The sequence below is a fragment of the Macrotis lagotis genome, chromosome 5 (assembly GCF_037893015.1).
Source record: "Macrotis lagotis isolate mMagLag1 chromosome 5, bilby.v1.9.chrom.fasta, whole genome shotgun sequence".
Classification (NCBI taxonomy): domain Eukaryota; kingdom Metazoa; phylum Chordata; class Mammalia; order Peramelemorphia; family Peramelidae; genus Macrotis; species Macrotis lagotis.
In genome coordinates this window covers 183,416,620-183,437,643 of record NC_133662.1, presented here as the reverse complement: position 1 = coordinate 183,437,643, position 21,024 = coordinate 183,416,620, and the positions used below count along the sequence as shown (strand labels likewise).

The window sequence follows — 21,024 nt, the reverse complement described above, 5'->3', positions numbered from 1 at the left end:
AGGAGAAAGAGGGAAGTAAGCTAAACTAACTTATATTTTAAAATATAAGTTAGTTGCATCTCAAAAATAGCTCAAAAGATTTGTCATTTTAGGGGGAGGCTAGGTGGTGTAGTGGATAAAGCACTAGCCTTGGAGTCAGGAGTACCTGGGTTCAAATCTGGTCTCAGACACTTCATAATTACCTAGCTGTGTGGCCTTGGGCAAGCCACTTAACCCCATTTGCCTTGCAAAAAAAAAACTAAAAAAGATTTGTCATTTTGCTGTCACCAAAGCAGGTGAGTACTTTCCTCTAACCCAGCATAAAGCAGGTGAGTACTTTCCTCTAACCCAGCATAGAATCGCTGGTTCTCCACGGCAAACATTTAGGGTCAAACAAAACTTGTTTCCAAAGGTCTTTGCTCATTAAAAACCCTAAACCTTGTAAAAGTAACTATTCCTTTTGTTGTTTCTTCCCTTCATCAGTTTCTCCTCTTCTCTTGCTCCATACTCTCCATGTTTTCAACTGCTTAGAACAACAGGTGCTAAGACATAGGAAAGCAGGAAGGTAGGAGGCAGAAAATGATATTTTATTTGTTCTTCCATATAATAATTTGAGTTGAGAATTCCTATCTTAAACAATCATATTTTCTTTTCTTTTTTCTCCACAAGAACATTATTTTATTTTTATCATAATCACACATTTTTGAAACAAATCACATTTTCAAATAGATTTATATGTAAACATTTCAAAACTAGAAATTAAAGAAAGAATATTACTTCTGTTAATCTAGGAACAACAAATAAGAAATGTTTTCAAGTAGAAAATAATGAGCTTTAAATATAAAATTATTCATTTTCACAGGTGGGTCAGTTATAATTTGAACTTCTTATATTATTTTTATGGAGAAGACAGAGAGCTAGAAGCCAGGTGAAAGTTAGGTGAATTCAGAACCATGTGTAACTGCTGGCTACTTGAGTTCAGTTCTGCCTATGAGAAATCATTATTCACACTCAGGAAGGCAAGGGTGGAAATCAAACAAAAATTTATTAAAAGAATTTACAACACATAGGAAGGGATAGGTAGAGAGAGATAAAAGAACAATCAAGCAGCGTTGGGTAGAAAACAGATCAGAAAAGACTGCGGCTGTGAGCGGGAATCCAACCCAGGTTTTTATATCTTACCTCTCATCCAGAGGGCAAAAGGTGAACTCCCTTTCTCTACTGGACCCAGATTTAGGTAGAAGGTGAAACCCTCTAAGGAGATCAGGATACAAATTTTATATTAAACAATGAATCAATGGTACATCAAGAATGGGGGTCTCCACCCAATTTGATTACAGATTTAGTTTCTGCTATATTCATAGGTCTCTATATCTTTTCCATGGTAGTCAATTTACATCTCAAGAATAGGCGATAGTCAATTTATATCCCAATTTCTGTTACATTCACAATTCTCTTCATCTTTCCTCTGCATCATTCCCCCCCTCAAAATTAATTGGGATCCAGATTCTTCTGGGCCTTTCAGTGAAGACTTCATTGAGGCAGGGTCTGGAGAATGATCATCTGGAAAGCTGGCTGGTATCCTGCAAAGGCTGGTTTCAGAGCTATATAGCTAGAGAAACAAAACTCAAGGAAAAAATTGAGCAAGTAAAAACCAGAGATATTGTAACATAAAAGGCTATTTAACTGAGGTCCAATAATTAGGGGAAAAAAACTAGAAGGTCTGTAAGGGGTTAAGAATTATAAGCCATTATCAAAATAACACCACATGGGATCAGCTTAGACTCCCCACAAAACTCAACCTTTTTTCATTTTCTGGGAAAAAAGGGAAACTCAGAAGGAGGACCAGAGGTCCAATAATTTTCCTACTTTTCTAAAAATCTAGGCTCTAACAAGAAGGGATGTGTTTCTCACCTATGGAGTGAGAGCTTGGAGTGAGCTTGATCTAGTTTCCCAATTCTGGGCAGAAAATTTTTCTCCTGGCTGGCTTGCCATTATGTAGCTGCTTACTACCTGAGTTCAGTTCTGCCTATGAGGAATCATTATTCAGACTCAGGAAAGCAAGGGTGGAAATCAAACAAAAATTTATTAAAAGAAGTTACAACACATAGGAAGGGATAGGTAGAGAGAGATAAAAGAACAGCCAAGCAGCATTGGGTAGAAAACAGATCAGAAAAGACTGCGGCCTTGAGCAGGAGAGTCCAACCCAGGTTTTTATGTCTTGCCTCTCATCCAGAGGGCAAAAGGTGAACTCCTTTTCTCTACTAGATCCAGATTTTGGTTGAAGGTGAAACCCTCTAAGGAGATCAATTTTACATTAAACATTGAATCCATGGTACATCACGAATGGGGATCTCTACCCAATTTGATTACAGATTTAGTTTCTGCTACATTCATAGTTCTCTATATCTTTTCTATGGTAGGCAATTTACATCTCCACTCAATTTCTTTCTGTTATATTCACAATTCTTTTCATCTTTGCCCTGCATCAAGAGGATTGGGCATTGTTTTTGAAACTGGAGAAAATAAAGGAGGACAAACAAAACCAAATCATCCCTACTCTATAAAGGAGGACAAACAAAACCAAATCATGGCTACTCTAAGGGCAGGGAGACAAGGATATAAAAATTAAACCAGACTGACAAAAAAATTAGATTAAAAAGTGTGTTTCTGTAGGAAAGGTGTTAGCAATTGGGGAATCAGGATAGACTATTTTTAGAAGGTGGCAGATGAGCCAATTTTTTTGGACAGAGGAGGGGTGGTGGTGGTCTGGGTCTCTCTGGCTCATCCACCTTGCACACTTGCTAGACACATCTAGACTTGATCTCACTACTCATTTTCACAGAATTTTGATGTGCTTTGTTTTTGACCTGAACCAGTGAGTCCTTCCTTAGTGGAGCTGAAGTAAAAATGTGGACACTGGATTGGCTTATTCGTGGCTGCCTACAGCCCCCAAACTCATGTAATACCACATCATCAACTCCCTCTATGGCAGGCAACCCACCAGGCTAAGCTTGGAAGGAAGCTCTAGGTATCTCTGAAGGCAGCGCTGGGCAGAGAGTTGAAAGCCTGTGTAAAGGAATGGAGATAAGGAGTATATCAAGATGAGGAAACAGCATTGAGGCCAATTTACTTGGGATATAGACGGCTGAAAGGAGAGTAACTTTCCATTAACCTGGAAGTGTAGGTTAAACCTAAGTATTAGAAAGGCATTAAATACCAGACAACAGTTTGTATTTTATCCTACAGTAATATTTCAAAAACTATAGAGTACATAAACTTCTAAGGGATTTGTACATAGATTTCAAGGAGACTATGAACTTGGTGGGGAGGGGAAAAACCCCCAAAAGATAAAAACAAAAACATAGCCTATTTTTACTAATTTCCAACCAAAAATTAGCAATTAAAGTTTAGGTCAATTAGGCTTCAAAATTATTGCTAAAGGGGTCCATGACACACGAGAAAATTTAAGGAATATTGTCCTCAGGAGAATCAGGAACATTAGGACTTCATAAGTGGCATGACAACATGTGTAGATCTGAACTTTATAAATATTATTTTGGCAACTCTGGAGAATAGAATGACATGGGAATAAATGTATTCAGGGGGATGAATTTGAAGGCTCTTGAAATAGCCCAGGAAATAGATAATGAGGCCAGGAACCGAGGTTGTGTCATGAGTAAAGACAAAAGGACAGAACAAAAGGACAAAGAAGTCATTGTTATTTCATTGGGATCGTGAGGTTGATGATATCCTTCCTATCAGGGAGGTGATGCCATAACAAGTGAATTGGATTTGAGTGAGGGGGAAATGGACTAAGTCACCAGCCCCACTTTCCCCTCCAGAGCCGTCTGGGTCCAGTGGCCAGATATGAGTTAAGATGACTGGTTACGGCTCTATATGGGAGGCAATCAGGGTTAAGTGACTTGTCCAAGGCCACACAGCTAATAAGTGTCTGAAGCTGAATCTTCCTGATTCCAAGACTAGTACAAGGGCACAAATGGAGGACTAGTCTTGGCAAGGGGGTGGAACATCTCTTCATCAGGGGCTACAATAAATTAGGAGAGGATGGTTTTTGAAAGGAATTTTGAGATGGAATAGGAAGATTGAGATGAAGAGCATGGTCATAAAATATAGCCTTTTTTTCTCAGAAAGCAGCTGGTGACTTTTTTTTTGTTTGTTTTTTTTTTTCAGAGTGAGAAGGGAGGTGAAGTAGAGACTTGAGAGAGGAGGAGGAGTGAGTCTAATACACTACAAAGTCCATTAGGAAAGAATTGCCTTGCAGGAGTGTGGTCTCAGGTGAGATTAGAGAACAGAGACTTGCAGTAATTCAATCCTCATGATTATATGACTTCTTCTCTCAGCACTGAGCAGGATGTTGAGGAAGAGGGGAGGTTTTCATTTAGTAGTTTGACCCTGGGTAATTCATTCAAACTCTTGAAACTTCAGTAAAACAGAGGGGTGCAACTAGATGACCTCAGATTACTTCTAGCTCTGCAACTAATATTAAATTTATATTCATGGAGACCTAAGGCTGACTCTTGATTCCTATCATAAGCTTCAATTTTTTAAAATCACATTTCAAATAAGAATTCTACCTTTCCAGGGTTATAGGCAAAAGACTTGATAGACTTTAAATCTAGCAAAATTATTATTAATAGTAAATGTGTCTCACTGTATAACTTTAAATAGTGACTTTTAATATTTCTTTGTTCTCTTTCTAACAGTCTGCCTAAAGATGAAAAATTCTACAAGGCTGGACCCCAATCATGGATGGAGGCTCTCTGAGCTTCTAAATGAACTACAACGAATCCATCGAGATGATGTTAAACTTTATACCTCAGGACACCTGAACCCCAATAAACTCTTCAATCCTAATAAACCCACTTGTTTCTGGTCTGGTTCCCTTGGACCAATCAGAAAAAGGACTGTGCAAAAAGATCAATATGATGAGAAATTAGCAAACATGGAAGATGCTTTGTCTGAATTTACCTTTAATACTGCTCTGATCCCAGCAGCTTCTGATCATCCTGGCTTCTTGAAGGCTGTGGTCACTGAGTCAAAGAGTAGTTTATTTCCTACCCTTCCAATCTCTGATATAGCAATTGAAGAAAAACTGAAAGAAGACAAAAAGAAATTACAAGATGAAACGTTTAAGAAAGATCTCAGATTGCCAGAGCTCCGACTGCTGAAGTATAAACCAGCCAAAAATAGTCGCCAGTGCCTTTCTTCTTTTTCTTCCAGAGATGAGTACCAATTTATTCACTCCTGTTTGTCTAGTGTGACTAAAAAGGATAAATTTCTTAAATTTTTGAAAATTGAAAAAGAAGTGGTTGCAAAGCAAGATCTGATGGAAAGTGATTTCACTGGGAGAAAGGTTGCCATAAGCCATGAAAAGAAGTTGGAAAAGGTACGAATGGACAAGTCACTTAACCTCTCTTTGTGTAGGTTTCTCATCTGGAGTTTGCAGTACCTACCTTGTAGAGTGGTTAAGTTTAGATAATGAATATAAAAAAGACTTTAAGCTTTAAAGGTGTTATATAAAAGTATGACTTCTTATTCTCTCACCTTTTTGTTTTTCCTAGGTTTTTTGTTGCTCTTTTTTTCCTTTTTTCCTTTTTCTCCTTCTTTTTCTTTTTTCTCCCCCTTACCGATTATTCCCCCCCCTTTTTTCATTTTTCTCTACTTCCTTCACCAACTCAACTTACATAAATAAATTAGAGGCATTGCCTATATTGATGGCTGCTGAAAAAGCTTTACAAAACTTTCTCAACTATGTTCATTAGTAGTATCCTCACTTATTACTAGCATTAGATGATCAAGAGATCAGAAGACATAGGGCAGCATTTGGATTGCTTCCATAAGTGCGTTATGCTTCAATCATTTAGCAGGAAAATGGCAATGAATCCTTGTAATTCATCAACGTACATATCTGGAGGTACTGGAGATACAGGGACAAGCAATGAATGGTACATGCTCTTAAATAGCTTATATTCTATCATAATACCAAGCAATATCAGTGTCCTTTACCTCAAGTCATTTAATGACATTCAATACATCCTTTTACCTTAACTAACCTAAAAAAAAAAAACATCCCAAATGGTCCAGATTTGAAATTCTCCATCTGTGACTACATAATTCATTGTCTCAGTTTTCACCTTTGGTGAGCATGACTTTCCCTGTTTTCTTAGTATTAATAATCAGAACATCATTGAACAATGTTATCACTTGACCCATCTTTAATGAACCTGGTATGAATTTGAGCTATGCAGGAAATAAAACTTCTTTGAGAAACTTTAAAGTAGTATTTTGCTCTAGTAAATCAAATTGGTTTTTTTTTTATAGTCAACAAACAATAAGCAAGGAGACCTCTATTTTATCTACAACTTTCTATCCATGAGATTCAAATTCTTCTTAAATGTACAAGCTGTGTAATCAAGAGGAAGTTGATTAACCCATTCTGGAAGTCAGTTTTCCTAACTATCATATGGAAATAAAGATAACTAGAAATAAATCAAAGGGCTTTTGTAAGAATCAGATATATGTATGTAAAATACTTTAAAACTTGAAGCACTATATAGACACATTCTGCTATTATTATTGTCATCATAATTATTAGCATTGATTGTATGTCTATACAGACATAGTCTGCTATAGATTTTCATTTTTAAAAGCCTAGATGCTAGTGATGGAAAGAAAAAGACTTGTATTCTTCCAAAGACACAATATAGATATAAGATATTTGAAGAGAGAGGCCAGCTAGGTGGTGCAGTGGATAGAGCACTGGTCCTGCAATTCAGGGACTTGAGTTCAAATCCAACCTCAAACACTTGATGCTTATTAGCTGTGTGACTTTGGGCAAGTCACTTAACTCCATTGCCTTACAGAAAACAAAACAAAACGAAAAACTTGACTGAAATTGAGCACTAACAAAATGGGGTTGTGGGGGCAAGGAGAAAGGATAAGAGAAGATTTCACAGGAAGCAGTGGCACTTGTGTTTTGAAGGAAGATAAGAATTTTCAGAGTTAGAGATCAGTAGGAACATATGAGGTTATGGTTAGATAGCAACTAATTTGGAAAAAAAGACAATCATTTTAATGTATAGTAAGCCCAGCAGGAGTCAACAGTGTGATATGATATCCAAGGGAACTAATAGTAAGCAATAAACATTTATTAAGGGGCAGCTAGGTAGTGCAGTGGATAGAGCACTGGTCCTGCAATTCAGGGACTTGAGTTCAAATCCAACCTCAAACACTTGATGTTTATTAGCTGTGTGACTTTGGGCAAGTCACTTAACTCCATTGCCTTACAGAAAACAAAACAAAACGAAAAACTTGACTGAAATTGAGCACTAACAAAATGGGGTTGTGGGGGCAAGGAGAAAGAATAAGAGAAGATTTCACAGGAAGCAGTGGCACTTGTGTTTTGAAGGAAGATAAGAATTTTCAGAGTTAGAGATCAGTAGGAACATATGAGGTTATGGTTAGATAGCAACTAATTTGGAAAAAAAGACAATCATTTTAATGTATAGTAAGCCCAGCAGGAGTCAACAGTGTGATATGATATCCAAGGGAACTAATAGTAAGCAATAAACATTTATTAAGGGGCAGCTAGGTAGTGCAGTGGATAGAGCCCCAGCCCTGGGAGTCAGGAGGAACTGAGTTCAAATCCAATCTCAGACACTTAATAATTACCTAGCTGTGTGACCTTGAACAGCAAAAAAATTATTAAATACCTACAACATGCCAAATACCTGGCTAAGCCCTAGGGATGCAATTTATAAAAAGAAAGAGCATCACTGCCCTCAATGAGTTTGCAATCTAAAGGGAAAGTCAACATACAAAGGATGAAGGAAAGAGGGAATGGGGGAAGATGGGACACCAGGGAGTGCCCAGGTGCTGGGGCATCTTATTGTGTGGAGTTGAAAGTCAGCAGTTTCTGCCCTCACCAGAGGAAGGGGAGAGGAGGCTGCAGGAGGTGTTGCCAATTGGACCTGAGGGAGCAGCAGAATTTAGAAGTGATGAGCTTATCCTTGGGGGGTGTCTGGCTCCTAGGATTTGAAATCAAGCAGGGCAGCAGATGGGAAATAGAGAGACTGTTTTAAGAGAGAAATAGTGCCAAAAACTAGATTGGTGATATACGATATTTTCTGTAGATCTTGTATTATGTTCCTCCTGGTGCCACATTTTAAGATGGCCATTTTTATTTTTCAGTTGAGGATCAACCAGAGAAGGGTGACCAAAATTGTAAATTACTTCAAGATTATAGCATATGGGGATCAGGACATCTAGGTGATCATATTCAATAAAATGCTGGACTTGAAGTCAAGAAGACAGGAGTTCAAACCTTGCCTCATTTAACTGCTAGACAAGTCACTTAATTTCTCTCAGCTTAGTTTTCTCATCTGTAAAATGAGGATAATTAAAAATATCTGCCTCAAAGGGTTATGGTAAATAACATAACACTTTGGAAACCTTTAGTCTTCCTGATATTAGCAAATTTTTGTACTTAGAAGTCATGGGTAAAAGTTGCAAAGAGGCAAATTTCAGTTCTAAGGAAGAAAAATAACTCTTGGGGTCATCCAAATGTAGATTAGGCTGCCTTGGAAAAGAAAGTGGTATTCCCTCATTATGTTGATGATGATATTTGTCCTTTGTTCTGAAAGAAGACCACAATATCAGGGAGGTGATATCATGACAAGCAAATGAATTGGATTTGGGTAGGGGGGTGCTGTGCTAAGTCCCCAGCCTCACTTTCTCTTCTGGAGTATCTAGGTCCAGTGGTTGGATATGAATCAGGGCTAGAGATGACCCTGAATATGAGACAATCAGGGATAAGTGATTTGTCCAAGGTCACATAGCTAGTGTCAAGTGTCTGAGGTCGAATTTGAATTCGGGTCCTCCTGACTCCAGGATTGGTTCTCTTCACCACTATATCAACCAGCTGCCCTAAATAAGGCCCTCACTATAGGTCTTTAAGCAAGCATGGACTGGATCCAGTTCATACAGATTCATGAGCTAACAGATTTTTGTGTGAAAATTCACACCTCAGAAATCAGCAAACACTATAAATTAATTGTCTGGTCTGAAAACAAGTGATAGGGAAAATATTAATGATTCAGATTAAGCCTAAAAAATTTGCAATACATACAGAGTGGGTTTGTTAAATATTTACCAACACACTACTCCTTTAAGAAGAATTAGAGTCAGAAATTTTATAAAAGGCATTCTTGTTCAGGTATGGATCAGAATGTTTATTTAGATCCCATTCAACTCTGAGAAATTTTTGAGCGACTGAGAATTTTTGAATAAAGAAATGAAATAAAGGAGTGAAAGGGCAAAGTATGCCTAAAAAATAATTTAACAGCTATGGGAAAGAAAATCTGGTAAAGAATGACACTTGAAGAAAGGAGAACAATTAAGAAGCCATGACAATTATTTGTACAAAAAAAAGATGACAAGGGCCTAAAATTTGGGGTAGGTAAATTCTAGAGGAAGTTGAGGGTTTGAAACCCTCAGAACTGTGGTGAAATATTCTCAGGCAATCAATAGGTGGCTTTGATTAAGATTGTTCAAGTAGATGGCAAAAGACTTTTCCCCTTTTTCCCTAAAGGCATGAGTCTGGAGATTCAGGTCAGGAAGGAGGAATTTATAGTTATTTATGTATGAAATAAATAAGCTTGGATATGATTTTTTTTAGGTTTTTTCAAGGCAAATGGGGTTAAGTGGCTTGCCCAAGGCCACACAGCTAGGTAATTATTAAGTGTCTGAGAGCGGATTTGAACCCAGGTACTCCTGACTCCAGGGCCGGCGCTTTATCCACTGTGCCACCTAGCCACCCCGGATATGATTTTGACTGTGGAAATAGAGGAGGCAAGAAAAATGATCTTGGAAAAGAAGATGGAGGGATAAATGGACCTAGTGAATTATTGAGTAAAGAAGGGAAGGTTTCTTCTAATGGGAAACTAGGATATCATAGGCTGTATATGTTGTAGTGATTGAAAGTATGGATGGTGGGGCAGCCAGGTGGAACAGTGGATAGAGCATCAGCCCTGGAGTCAGGAGGACCTGAGTTCAAATCCGACCTCAGACACTTCATAATTACCTAGCTGTGTGGCCTTGGGCAAGCCACTTAACCCCATTTGCCTTGCAAAAACCTAAAACAAAAAAAAAAAGAAAAAAGAGTATGAATAATGGGAAAACAAGTTTGTAGTGAAAGATATCTTCCTATAATGAATTACTAATTCTGATTTTCTTCAAGGAACTCCAGATAATGAATGAAAATGATTATACCCAAAGTAACAGACTGCAGGTGTTTGGGAACGTCTTTGATGACATTTGTAATAGTTCTTTTGTGTATGGTGACCTCTTGAAGGAAGTGAAGGTAACAAGACCTCAAACATATTCATTTTTTTGAGTTCTTTAATTTCCTTAATAGTACTTCTCCCACAAAAAATCTTAATCAAAAAGGTTCATGTATTTTCGTATGGCATAATCTAAATTGTAAGGTTCACTGAAGGAAATACTGTCTTCAGAGGACTAGCTTTCTAAATTTAAAAAGGTTTATTCCAAGGTCAGTTGTAGGATAATGGATTTTTGGTTGTTATTTTTCTCTTGCTACAGCAACGCTTAAAGATCATCAGTGAAGTTTTAGATGGGTTGCAATCATCATTAGCACAAGTAATCACACAAAACTCATATTCTTTATATAGATTTAAAATATGAGCTATAGAAGCTGTAATTGTCATAGTTAAATATTATTTATATATTCCACAGAGACATTTAGATAGAGTAATTTATTAATAATATTTCATGAGAGAAAAACATGACTCATTGCTGAAGCTAAGTTAGAATAAGATGATTCCTTTTGAATCCAAAGTGGTACCAGGATGCTCACTGTGAAAAGTCCTAGGTTTTGAAATGTGTTTCCACTGATGCTACACAACAAACCAAGTTCATTGACTTTGGTCTTGTGGTATGAAGTAATTATATGAAGTACGTATTAGGTAATCGCTTTTGACACTATAAATACTAGGTCAGTGAACACTAAAAGTTAACCTTGGAAGTAAATTTTTTAAGGGACAATATATTTTTAAAAATCACCCAAATAATAACATGAAATATTTAACAAAGGTTATGGTCCAAAACATAATTTAGAATAGAAATCCTTGTCAGGAGATGTTTGCAATGTTAGAAAATTTTCTGAAAGGAAATTGTTGCATATTATCACCTCCTGTCTTAAAAACACTTTTCAATTCCTTTTATTGATTTAGAATGAATATGAACTCTACATGGCGATTCTTCTGGATTCCCAGTCTTCTATTCACAAGAAGGTAACAGATACTCGTGAAAGTCTTAAAATAGGATGTTTAAGTGTTCTGGTGAACTTCAAAGTCCATGAATAGCTTCACTATTTGAAGATATTCAATGAATAGTTCAAATTTGAACTTTGCACCAATTTGCTAAACAAATTAAAGTAATAAATAGTAGTGCAGAAAGGACTGTCATCTTATTTAAGGGAGGAACTTGCTTTTAAACCTTTGGCAATCATCTGCATGCAAGCCTTTCATGCATTAACTACAAAGAGATTTTAAAAAATCATTGCAGTTAGGACAATGATATCTATTTTCCAACACTGTTTATAGTTATTTCTTGGGACTGTTCATCTCAAAAGTAATTAAAAGTTAAAGGATTTAACTTGTTAAAGTTCTTGCTCATTCAGAGTGGTATTCCCCCAAGTGGTTGGAATTGGTAAGCTAAGAAAATTGAAAACATAAATTACCTGAGGAGACATTTGATTTTTACCATCTCTTACATAATCCTCTAATCATAGAAATTCTAAAACTGAGTTAAATTTCAATTGCATCTTCAATTTCAAAAGAATTTCAACACGAATTTCAATGTAAGTAAAGGCAAAGAGAAATACTTTAAAGAAATGACAAGAGATTACAGAAATGCAGCATCTTTCTCTGCCCCGAATATTCTCCTGACATGCTTGTTAATAAAAACACATTTTATGCGGTAAACAAGGAGAGCTATCAACAGCTTTCACAGCTTATCACTCCTCAACCTTTGACTCCAAGACTTTGCTCAGATCCACCCAAGTTCATCTTTGATCCACCAAGGCAATGAACTGATAAAATAGTATGGCCTGGGGGACAGGAGCCTGGATTTGAAGTTAAGAAGAACTGGATTCAAATCCTGTCTTAGACTCTTAGCTCTATAAACTTCATTTTTAACTTCACCATGCCTCAGTTTTCTCACCTCTAAAATGAAATGTTGAACTATATTTGATGACTTGCAAGGTTTGATCCTGCCTGTGCATACCTGAAACCGTGGCTGTCCAAACAGCTTCATTAAGAGAAGAAAATGAGAAGCTAAAATATAGTTAGACAGGAAAGCAACAAGGCAGCAGGTCTTGTTGTATGCCAGGTATTATCCTAAGCATGGGGAATGCAAATAAAAATATAACATCCTGGCCCTCAAGGATCTGATGTTCTAATGGGGAAAGAACAGTTACAAGAGGAACCTGGAAAGGTGAGGACAAGGAGCCCTTTGTGGGAAGGAAGAGAATTAAAATTGGCTGGCCCAGACTCCTTCCAAAGGAGAAGGGCTTCTTGTGGTTGTCGTTTATTCTGTGATCTGGAACAAGACCTTGACATCAAGATGGTGATGCCATGACAAGCACATGAATTGGATTTAAGTGAGGGAGGCTGTACTAAGTCACCAGCCTCACTTTCTCTTGTGGAACCAAGTGCCTGAGGTCAGATCCAAACTTCTGTCCTCCTGACTCTAGGGTCAGTGCTTTATCTACTGAGCCACCTGGCTGCCCCATGATATTTATAACATCATTCACCTGCTATATTTGGTCAAGCATTTAATTAAATCAGCCCTAAAAGGCTCCTAGATTTATTGAATTTTTGAAGTCCACTCCAGACCAAATGACTCATGGACCCAATGTTCTCCTCCCCTGCTCTAGGATGAGGAGGTCAAAAGTACCAAGAGAAGTGATAACTAGGTAGTGCAGTGGATAGAGCACCGGCCCTGGAGTCAGGAAAACCTGAGTTCAAAATGGACCTCAGACACTTAATAATTACCTAGCTGTGTGACCTTGGGCAAGTCACTGAACCCCATTGCCTTAAAATAAATAAAATAAAATTCAAAAAAAAGAAGAAAAGTACCAATAGAAATTCCAAGTGAACTAACATTTGAGGTATTGTGGTAGAGTCAGTGGGGGGGGGGGAATAAAATCTTATTGGGTGAATAAGAAAGATAAAAGAGAGAGGTGCTAATGGTAGCAGATAGAAAGAGTATTTTAAGAATGCTATCAGTTCACCTCTTTCTCTGGGAAATTAGAAAAAAGAAAAATAGCAAAAACAAAACAAAAATATTTTGCAGGGCTGAAAGTTTTAAAACTCTATAGAATTGTTGGCCAAATAAGTATTCAAAAATTTGTCCCGAACTGTTCTGTAATTCCTGGTACATTACAGAGTTTTAAAAAAGAAAAAAAAAAGAATCACACACACCAAAGTGGATAAGACAAAAATTCTCTAATATGAGTGATTTGAACTCATATACAGGAAATCATAGATAGATAGAAAGAAAAGCAAAGTTCAGAATGAAGTACACTTTGGGATCTCCTCTACCAGAGTGGGAGGGTCACCAGGCTTCCCAGGTGAGGTCTTTAGTCCCTGACAGAGGAGGAAGGTTACAATGCTTAGACTGGTCTCCGAGGTCATGCAGCCAAAGTCTCATTACTTCTCTAAGTAATGCCTAAATTTTGTTGCTTCCACATTGGAGCTCCTCAGATGATGAAAGTAGGACCATGATTTTGACAGAGTTGGGAAGCAAGTCATTCCACCAAGGAGGAAGGGTATTTATAGAATAAAGAGCCCTTACCCCATAGTTAGTGGATGAGAGTTCTCCATCCAGGTACCTCCAGACCTACCATGATGCGGTGGGTCCATCTAATGCCAGGTTGGCTTATTCCATGCCCCACTTCTCAACTTGGGGCACCATCTTCCTTTACTGACTCTCCACATTACTCTCCTTCTCCTCCTTTTACCCAATTTTTTTTCTCTGTATCACCACCCTTTGGCATAATGCCTGGTATTAAGTACATAGTAAGTTAGTTCATTCATCATTCAAATCCCTTTTCTATTACTCCCATTAGTAATAATCAACCTTGCGTAAGTCTCTCCAATTCTCTGGCCCTTAGGCTCTTCATTGATAAAAGAAGGGAGTTAGAATAGATGACTTTAGTGTTTCTGATAAAGACCTCATTTCTAAAACATTTAACTGAGTCAAATTTATAAGACTACAAATCATTCCTCAATTGAGAAATGGTCAAAGGTTATGAATGGTCAGTTTTCAGATGAAAGGATTAAAGTTATCTATAGGCATATGAAAAAATGCTCTAAGTCACCATTAATTGGAGAAATGCAAATTAAAACATCTCTGAGGTATCACTTCACACCTATCAGATGGGCCAATATAACAAAAAAGGAAAACGATCAATATTGAAGGGGGAAACTAGGACACTATTCAGTTCTTTTGATGGTGGAGTTCAGAGTTGCATTCTGAAGAGCAATTTGGAACTATGTCCAAAGGGTTATAAAACTGTACATACCCTTTGATCTATCAATATTTCTACTGTGTCTCTATCCAGAAGAGATCATAAAAAGGGGGGGGGGGGGAGATTCACATGTACAAGAATCTTCATAGCAGTTCTTTTTGTGTTGGCAAAAAATTGAAAATTGAGGGAATGCCCATCAATTTGGGAATGGCTAAACAAGTTGTGGTATGTGAATTTAATGGAATATCATTGCTCTATTAAGAAATGATGAGCAGGCAGATTTCAGAAAGACTTACATGAACTGATGCTGACTGAAGTGAGCAGAATCAGATGAATATTGTATACCTTAACAGCAACATTGGGTGATGACCAACTATGATGGACTTAGCCTCTCAGTGATCAAGGACAATTTTAAAAGACCTGTGATGGAAAATGCCATTCACATCAAGAGAAAGAACTATGGAGTCTGTGTGCAGATCAAAGCATACTATTTTCACCTTTTTAGATTTGTTTTTTAGTTTTTTTTTCTTCTCATGGCTCCACCCCCCCCTTTTTGTTCTGATTCTTTTTTCACAGTGTGACTAATATGAAAATATGTGTAACATGATTGTGCATGTATAATGCATTTCAGATTATTTGCTGTCCTAGGGTGGAGGGAGGGATAGTTGTGAGAAAGAAACTTTACAAAAATGAATGCTGAAAATTTTCTTTATACATAATTGGGGGGGAAAAAGAATAAATGGCTTCAGCCTCAATTTTTTTTTCAAAGCATTGCTTAACTGTATTTTCCTTCATCCTATTTCTCCCCATGTATTTTATTGTCTCTCTCCTTTCACTTAGTCCCTCCTCGAAGGGACTAAGTTTGCTTCTGATTGCCCCTTCCCCCAATCTGCCCTTTCTTCTATGCGTTCTCAGGTGTTGCTCCCCTTACCAGTTGTGAGCTGAGAACTCCAATAGTAGCCACTGCTGATTCAGTGGTTCCCAATGCCAGCTCCTGGTTTTCTGGGGGCTGGGGGGGACTGTGCTACAGACTTTTTTACTGACTACCTAATCTGTCTTCCACTGGAAAACTGTTTCCCTCTGTCTTGTTGTGGTTCCTGCTTCTCTAGCATTCTTTTAGTCATTATATAAAGGTATTTGGAGAGATCTGAGGAGAGCTCAGGCAAGTTCCATGCTTGACCCCGCCATCTTGTCTCCAACCAGTTCATTTCTTGATTTCATCTAATTCAAATGTAACCCATGGATTTTGTGACTCTGGTTTCCCTTGAGTTACTGGCTTTAGGGTGGAATATTTTGGGAGAAAGAACCCATCGATTCCTTCAATCTCCCACCCTGGTTCAGCTGGGAAACTCAAAAATCAATTGAAATTGACTTTGTATTTTGCTAGCAGACTAGATCAAGAAAATGGCTTTTATAAGCAAAATATTTAGCTGAAATTATTTAATTAGCAAGAGAATAGAAAATAAAACCATAACACTAAACACTTTCAAGAGGAATTACAATCCAGGGGCCTCTGATTTTCCCCAATATTTTTAGAATGGGGGAAAAGGAAAAATAGCTATTTAATGCCTACTTTATTCCAGGCACTATGTTAGGCACTTTACAATATTATCTCAATTTTTCCTCACAACAACCTTCTTTATGGTTAGGTGCTGTTTTTATCCCCATTTTACAGGTGAGCTAACTGAGTGAGCCAAATTTTAAGTGACTTGCTCAGATCACCCTGCTATTAAGTATCTGAGGCTGGATTTGAATTTAAGTTTTCCTAATTCTAGACCCATGACTCTGCCTATGATGCCACACAGATGAAGAGAGAAATCTATTGATGCCTCTAAAACTTGCTATTTCCTTACCAAAATGAGGTATGACCTGACTTTAATGGGGGTGAGTGCTAGCTAGCCCTAATAAGATAGATAAGAACTCTAGTTAGATTCTTTAAAATTCAAGTTTGGAAAAGCAGCATCAGAGTCCAGAAGATGTGGGTCCATGTCTGCTTCTGAAACATCTTGGTTATGAGATCCTGGGGAAATCATTTCACTCCTCAGTGTCCCAAATAATTTTAAAACTATAAGTAAACAACCAAACTGTGGTAAATTATATTGATATCACAGGTCCTATCAAAAACTTAAGATAATTTTAAAGGAAATTCAAAGTAGCATATAATTATCTCAATGAATTATACTTTAAAATTTAATGTACTAAACACAATCATTCTATAATTACTCCAAGTTGTAAAATCTAATGTTTAAACAATAAAGATCTGGACTTTAGAAGTTACTTCTTACTTATGAAGTAAAAGAGATATTATCTATCTATCTATCTATCTATCTAAGTCCCTAATGGAATTCCCTATTTTATACCTGAGGTGATGCAGAAACCTAGACTGGTTTCCCATCTCTATGATAGAATCCTAATATGCATGGTAGCCAGAGGATTTAGGTTCAAATCCTGGCTCTGACCACTCTTCCCATCCAAACTTGAACAAATTGCTTCATTCCTCTGGGTCTGTTTTTTCCTTTGTAAACATGAGGAGACTGGATCAGAATACTTCTAAATCCCCTTTAAACTACAAATCTATGATCCTGACTATCTCATTGGAAGAATGATGAGATGATGTAATCTGCACATGGATCTACATATCAAATATCTATTGATTTCTACTTCACAGAAGGAAGTCTTTTCCTCTATCAGCTTCTCTAAGTTTATTCTTGGCAATAACGAAACTTGCTGCCCACTTGTGATCCCTTTTTCCTTCTGTAGGAATGGGTTTAATTATGCCTTTCATAATGGCTTTTTCCTCTTATTATTCTGTATTCCAAGAATCCCTGTTTTTAAGTCAAAGTCTATTCATCCAGATGGTATGCATTGAACTTTGTTTCTTATGGGAAATTAGGTCCTTGAAACCATCTATCTAGAGGAGTAGTAGTTCTTTGGGAGAAAGCGTCATAGAAAATGGAATTGCAGTCTTCTTTTTCCCAGTCCTAGCTTTTGTTGTTCTACATGTTCTACAAAATGGAAGAATACCAAGTTGGGGAGCAGCTATGAATGGAAAGCAATATTATTTAAATCTCTTATCATCATATTACATAGAATGTCTCTGGTTGAATTTCATAATATCTGCCTGAAGCAAACATTTGAAGGAGCTCTACATTCTGAAATTTGCTCTTTAACATGAAATGTCTTGCTTATTTTGTAACGTAGTCTAATGAAGTAGCAAGATTAGCTTACATTATTGGTTTTGAGTCTTGAGTCTTGTAATCTTTTATAGACATACGTTGTTCTTCCCATTTTTTACAAATAAAATATTTTCTCAAGTGGAAATAAAATTAGATTCTTAAACATAGCTTATTTTTATCTGGACTATTTGGGAAGAAGTCTGACATTTGCACTGCCTGACTTAAACCAATGATTATTGAAGGAACTGGCTTTGAAATCTCCTGTGAGTTTTTGGAGCACAACCCAGAAAATATTCTCAGCAAATGCAGTTTTCTCAGAAAGAGATACAGACGTATGAACTTCTGGGAAGTAAAAGGTGCTCAACTATTTTGTTTCTAAAGAGTTTATTTTTTTGAATTCAACTCAGCTCCTATTGTTTTATTATTTGAAATTTTTTTCCATTTGTTTCTTCTTGGAGAAGGCAACTATCAAAAGAACATCACAAAGAGTAGATAAGGTCATTATAATGAATGATGGTGAGAAGAACTACTTAACACTGGTTCCTGATTGCTCAGTCTTTGGACTGAACAGAACAGAATACCACTTATGGATATTTGACACCATAGCTAGGTGAGTAAGGAAAGAACATAAAAAAATACTTTGATGAGTTCAAAGTACTAGTTCAAGATGGACCAGAATGCTAGATGAACTGCAGAATACCATTGTTGAGTCAATCACTGCAAGTGAATGATGAGAGAATGTAGAGGAAAGGAGAGATGCCAGAGGAGCAAAGAAAGGAACATTCCATCCTATCTTTCAAGAAGGAGAAGAAAATGAAATTTTTAAATAACAGTCCTTTGACCTCAGTCAAGTAGGAAGAGAATCAGGAGTATCTCAGTAGTATCCTGAGAGAAGAGGCTATCAAGTCAAAGATAAAGGGTAATAAAGAGTGTCAAAGACACAGATCAAGAAAAATGAGGATTAAGAAAATAATACAACCAGATAGTTTAGAATTAGTTGAATCAAAGAACCCAAAGAAAAATTAGTACCAATTAGAAATTCTCACTTGTGGAGTGGCCCAGGAATTGTCTTTGTGCATTTTTTATAGATGACTTGAACATAGGCATAATGGCAAACATCAAAGCATAGATATCCTTGGGGGTTGTGGTGTGGGATACCCAATACACTGGAAGACAAAGAATTCAAAAAGTTTTTTTTACAAACTAGAACATTGGATTGCACATAAGACCCACTTTAATAGGGCTAAAGAGAAAAATCACTTAATTAGATTGAAAAAAAATCACAAACCTAAGAAGGGGAGTGAGGTTAGAGGTAGGTTCCAAAATTAAAGACCTGAAGATTTCAGGGGACTGTAAACTCAATATTTATCAAAAGTACATAAGACTTGGAATCAAAATAAAGCCTAATGCAATCTTATGTTGCCTTAAGAGGTATAATGTCTTGCTCAGACCATGTCTGGAGCATTCTAGTTTCAGTTCTAAGCTCTTCATTTCAGGAATAAGCTGAGTAATCACAGGATAATCAGGTTAGTAAATTTCTTAAGATTATGTTTTGTTTTTTGTTTTTAGATTTTTGCAAGGCAAATGGGGTTAAGTGGCTTGCCCAAGGCCACACAGCTAGGTAATTATAAAGTGTATGAGACCGGATTTGAACCCAGGTACTCCTGACTCCAAGGCTGGTGCTTTATCCACTACGCCACCTAGCCGCCCCAAGATTATGTTTTATGAGGAGTTTTTGAAGGTTTAGAAAAGGGCTCCTCTACTTGAGGTCTGTGACCATTTTTGGTTATTTTGAAAACTTCATTTCCTAATAATTGATTTTTTTTGTAATTTTATGTAGTTTTTGCAGGTAAAATATTATTCTAAGGAGGGGGCTATGAGCTTCACTAGACAACCAAAAAGGTCCGTAATTCAAAAACTCTCAGTGTAGTTAGTGTTTACCTGATGAAGAGAAGTCTCAGGAAGAATATGATAATGGCCTTCAGTTATGTGAAGTACCATTATGTGGAAGAGAAAATTATATTTCATCTGCTTGGCCTCAAAGGGCAGATCTCCCAGTAGTGGGCAGAAGTAGTTAAGAGAGATCAGCTCAATGTAAGGAATCACTTTCTGACAATGAGTACTAACTAAATTTGGAATTTAGGGCAGCTTTGTGGTTCAGTGGATAGAGTATAGGATTTGGGATAGAGTCAGGAAGACTCATCTTCCTGAGTTTAAATCTGGCCGCAGATGTTTACTAATTGTGTGATCCTGGGCAAGTTGCTTAGCCCTGTTTCCCTCAGTTTCCTAATCTGAGAAATGTGTGACAGAAGGAAGTGGAAAACCACTCCAGTATCTTTGCCAAGAAAACCCCAAATGAAGTCACAAAGAGTTGGACAGAACTGAAAAATACCTGAATGACAACAAAAATTTGGAATGGGCTACTCAGGAATTAGCAGGTTTCCCTTCACTGGAGGTCATTAAATAGAGTATAAATAACTTCAGTCAACAAACATTTAGTAAACACTTATTCTATTCCAGACACTGTGCTTGGGATAAAAATAAAAATGAAATGATCCCTTCCCTCAAAATCTTTACATTCTTTTGAAGGAGACAGCATGTAGACAATTGGGTGATTATCAAATAAATATATATTTTTGGAGGGGAGCCACTAGTAGTTGAAGGTATCCCAAAACACCTCATGTAGGTATTTATTAAATTGAACTTTGAAAGAAACCAGAGAGTCTAAGAATTACAGTTGAGGAGAGAGAGTACTTTCTAATAATTGGAGATAGCTTATGCAAAGTCAGAGAGATGGGAAAAGGAGTCACATATGAGACAAAGAAAGAAAACAGTTTTATTGGGTCATACAATGTTTAAGGGAATAATGTGATTGTAGCCTATACTATAAAGGTTTTATTTTCCAAACAGGTATATCTATTCAGTCCTAGAGGTACTATAATGGGAGTTTATTGAGTGAGATGGTCATACATGTACTTTTAGGAAAATCACTTTGGCAGCTGTGTGGAGGATGGATGATTGGAGTAGGGAAAGACTTTGAGGCAGACAATTAAGGCAGCTATTCAAATAAGTGGAAAAGGAGATGAGGGCACAAAGGAGGATGTTAGTCTTCTGAGCAGAGAGAGGACAATGGATAGAAGAGAATTTGTGGAGCTTAAATTGACAAGACTTGTTAACTAATTGGATAAGTTAGGTGACTAGTAGATTGGCTTCAAGGTTGACTTGGAGGTTGCAAACCAGTATTACTGGGAGTTAGGAGGCATTCTTGAGAGAAATAGGCAATGGGGTAAAGAG

At 37.1% G+C, this 21,024-nt stretch overlaps 1 protein-coding gene across 5 annotated transcripts in view; it reads left to right on the top strand.

The window, feature by feature from the left end:
* C5H6orf118 (chromosome 5 C6orf118 homolog) overlaps window positions 1-21,024 on the top strand; it is an 83,479-nt gene that overhangs the window by 16,321 nt on the left and 46,134 nt on the right. For 2 of the 5 annotated variants that reach the window (XM_074190292.1, XM_074190291.1), the window contains 4 exons: window positions 4,174-4,278; window positions 4,707-5,389; window positions 10,241-10,363; window positions 11,253-11,312. In XM_074190292.1, the coding sequence (XP_074046393.1) occupies window positions 4,718-5,389; window positions 10,241-10,363; window positions 11,253-11,312 (855 nt within the window). In that variant the 5' untranslated portion in view covers window positions 4,174-4,278; window positions 4,707-4,717. Of the gene's footprint in view, window positions 1-462; window positions 545-4,173; window positions 4,279-4,706; window positions 5,390-10,240; window positions 10,364-11,252; window positions 11,313-21,024 lie in introns of all 5 variants that reach the window. The other 3 variants (XM_074190289.1, XM_074190290.1, XM_074190293.1) reach the window with 3 other exon arrangements.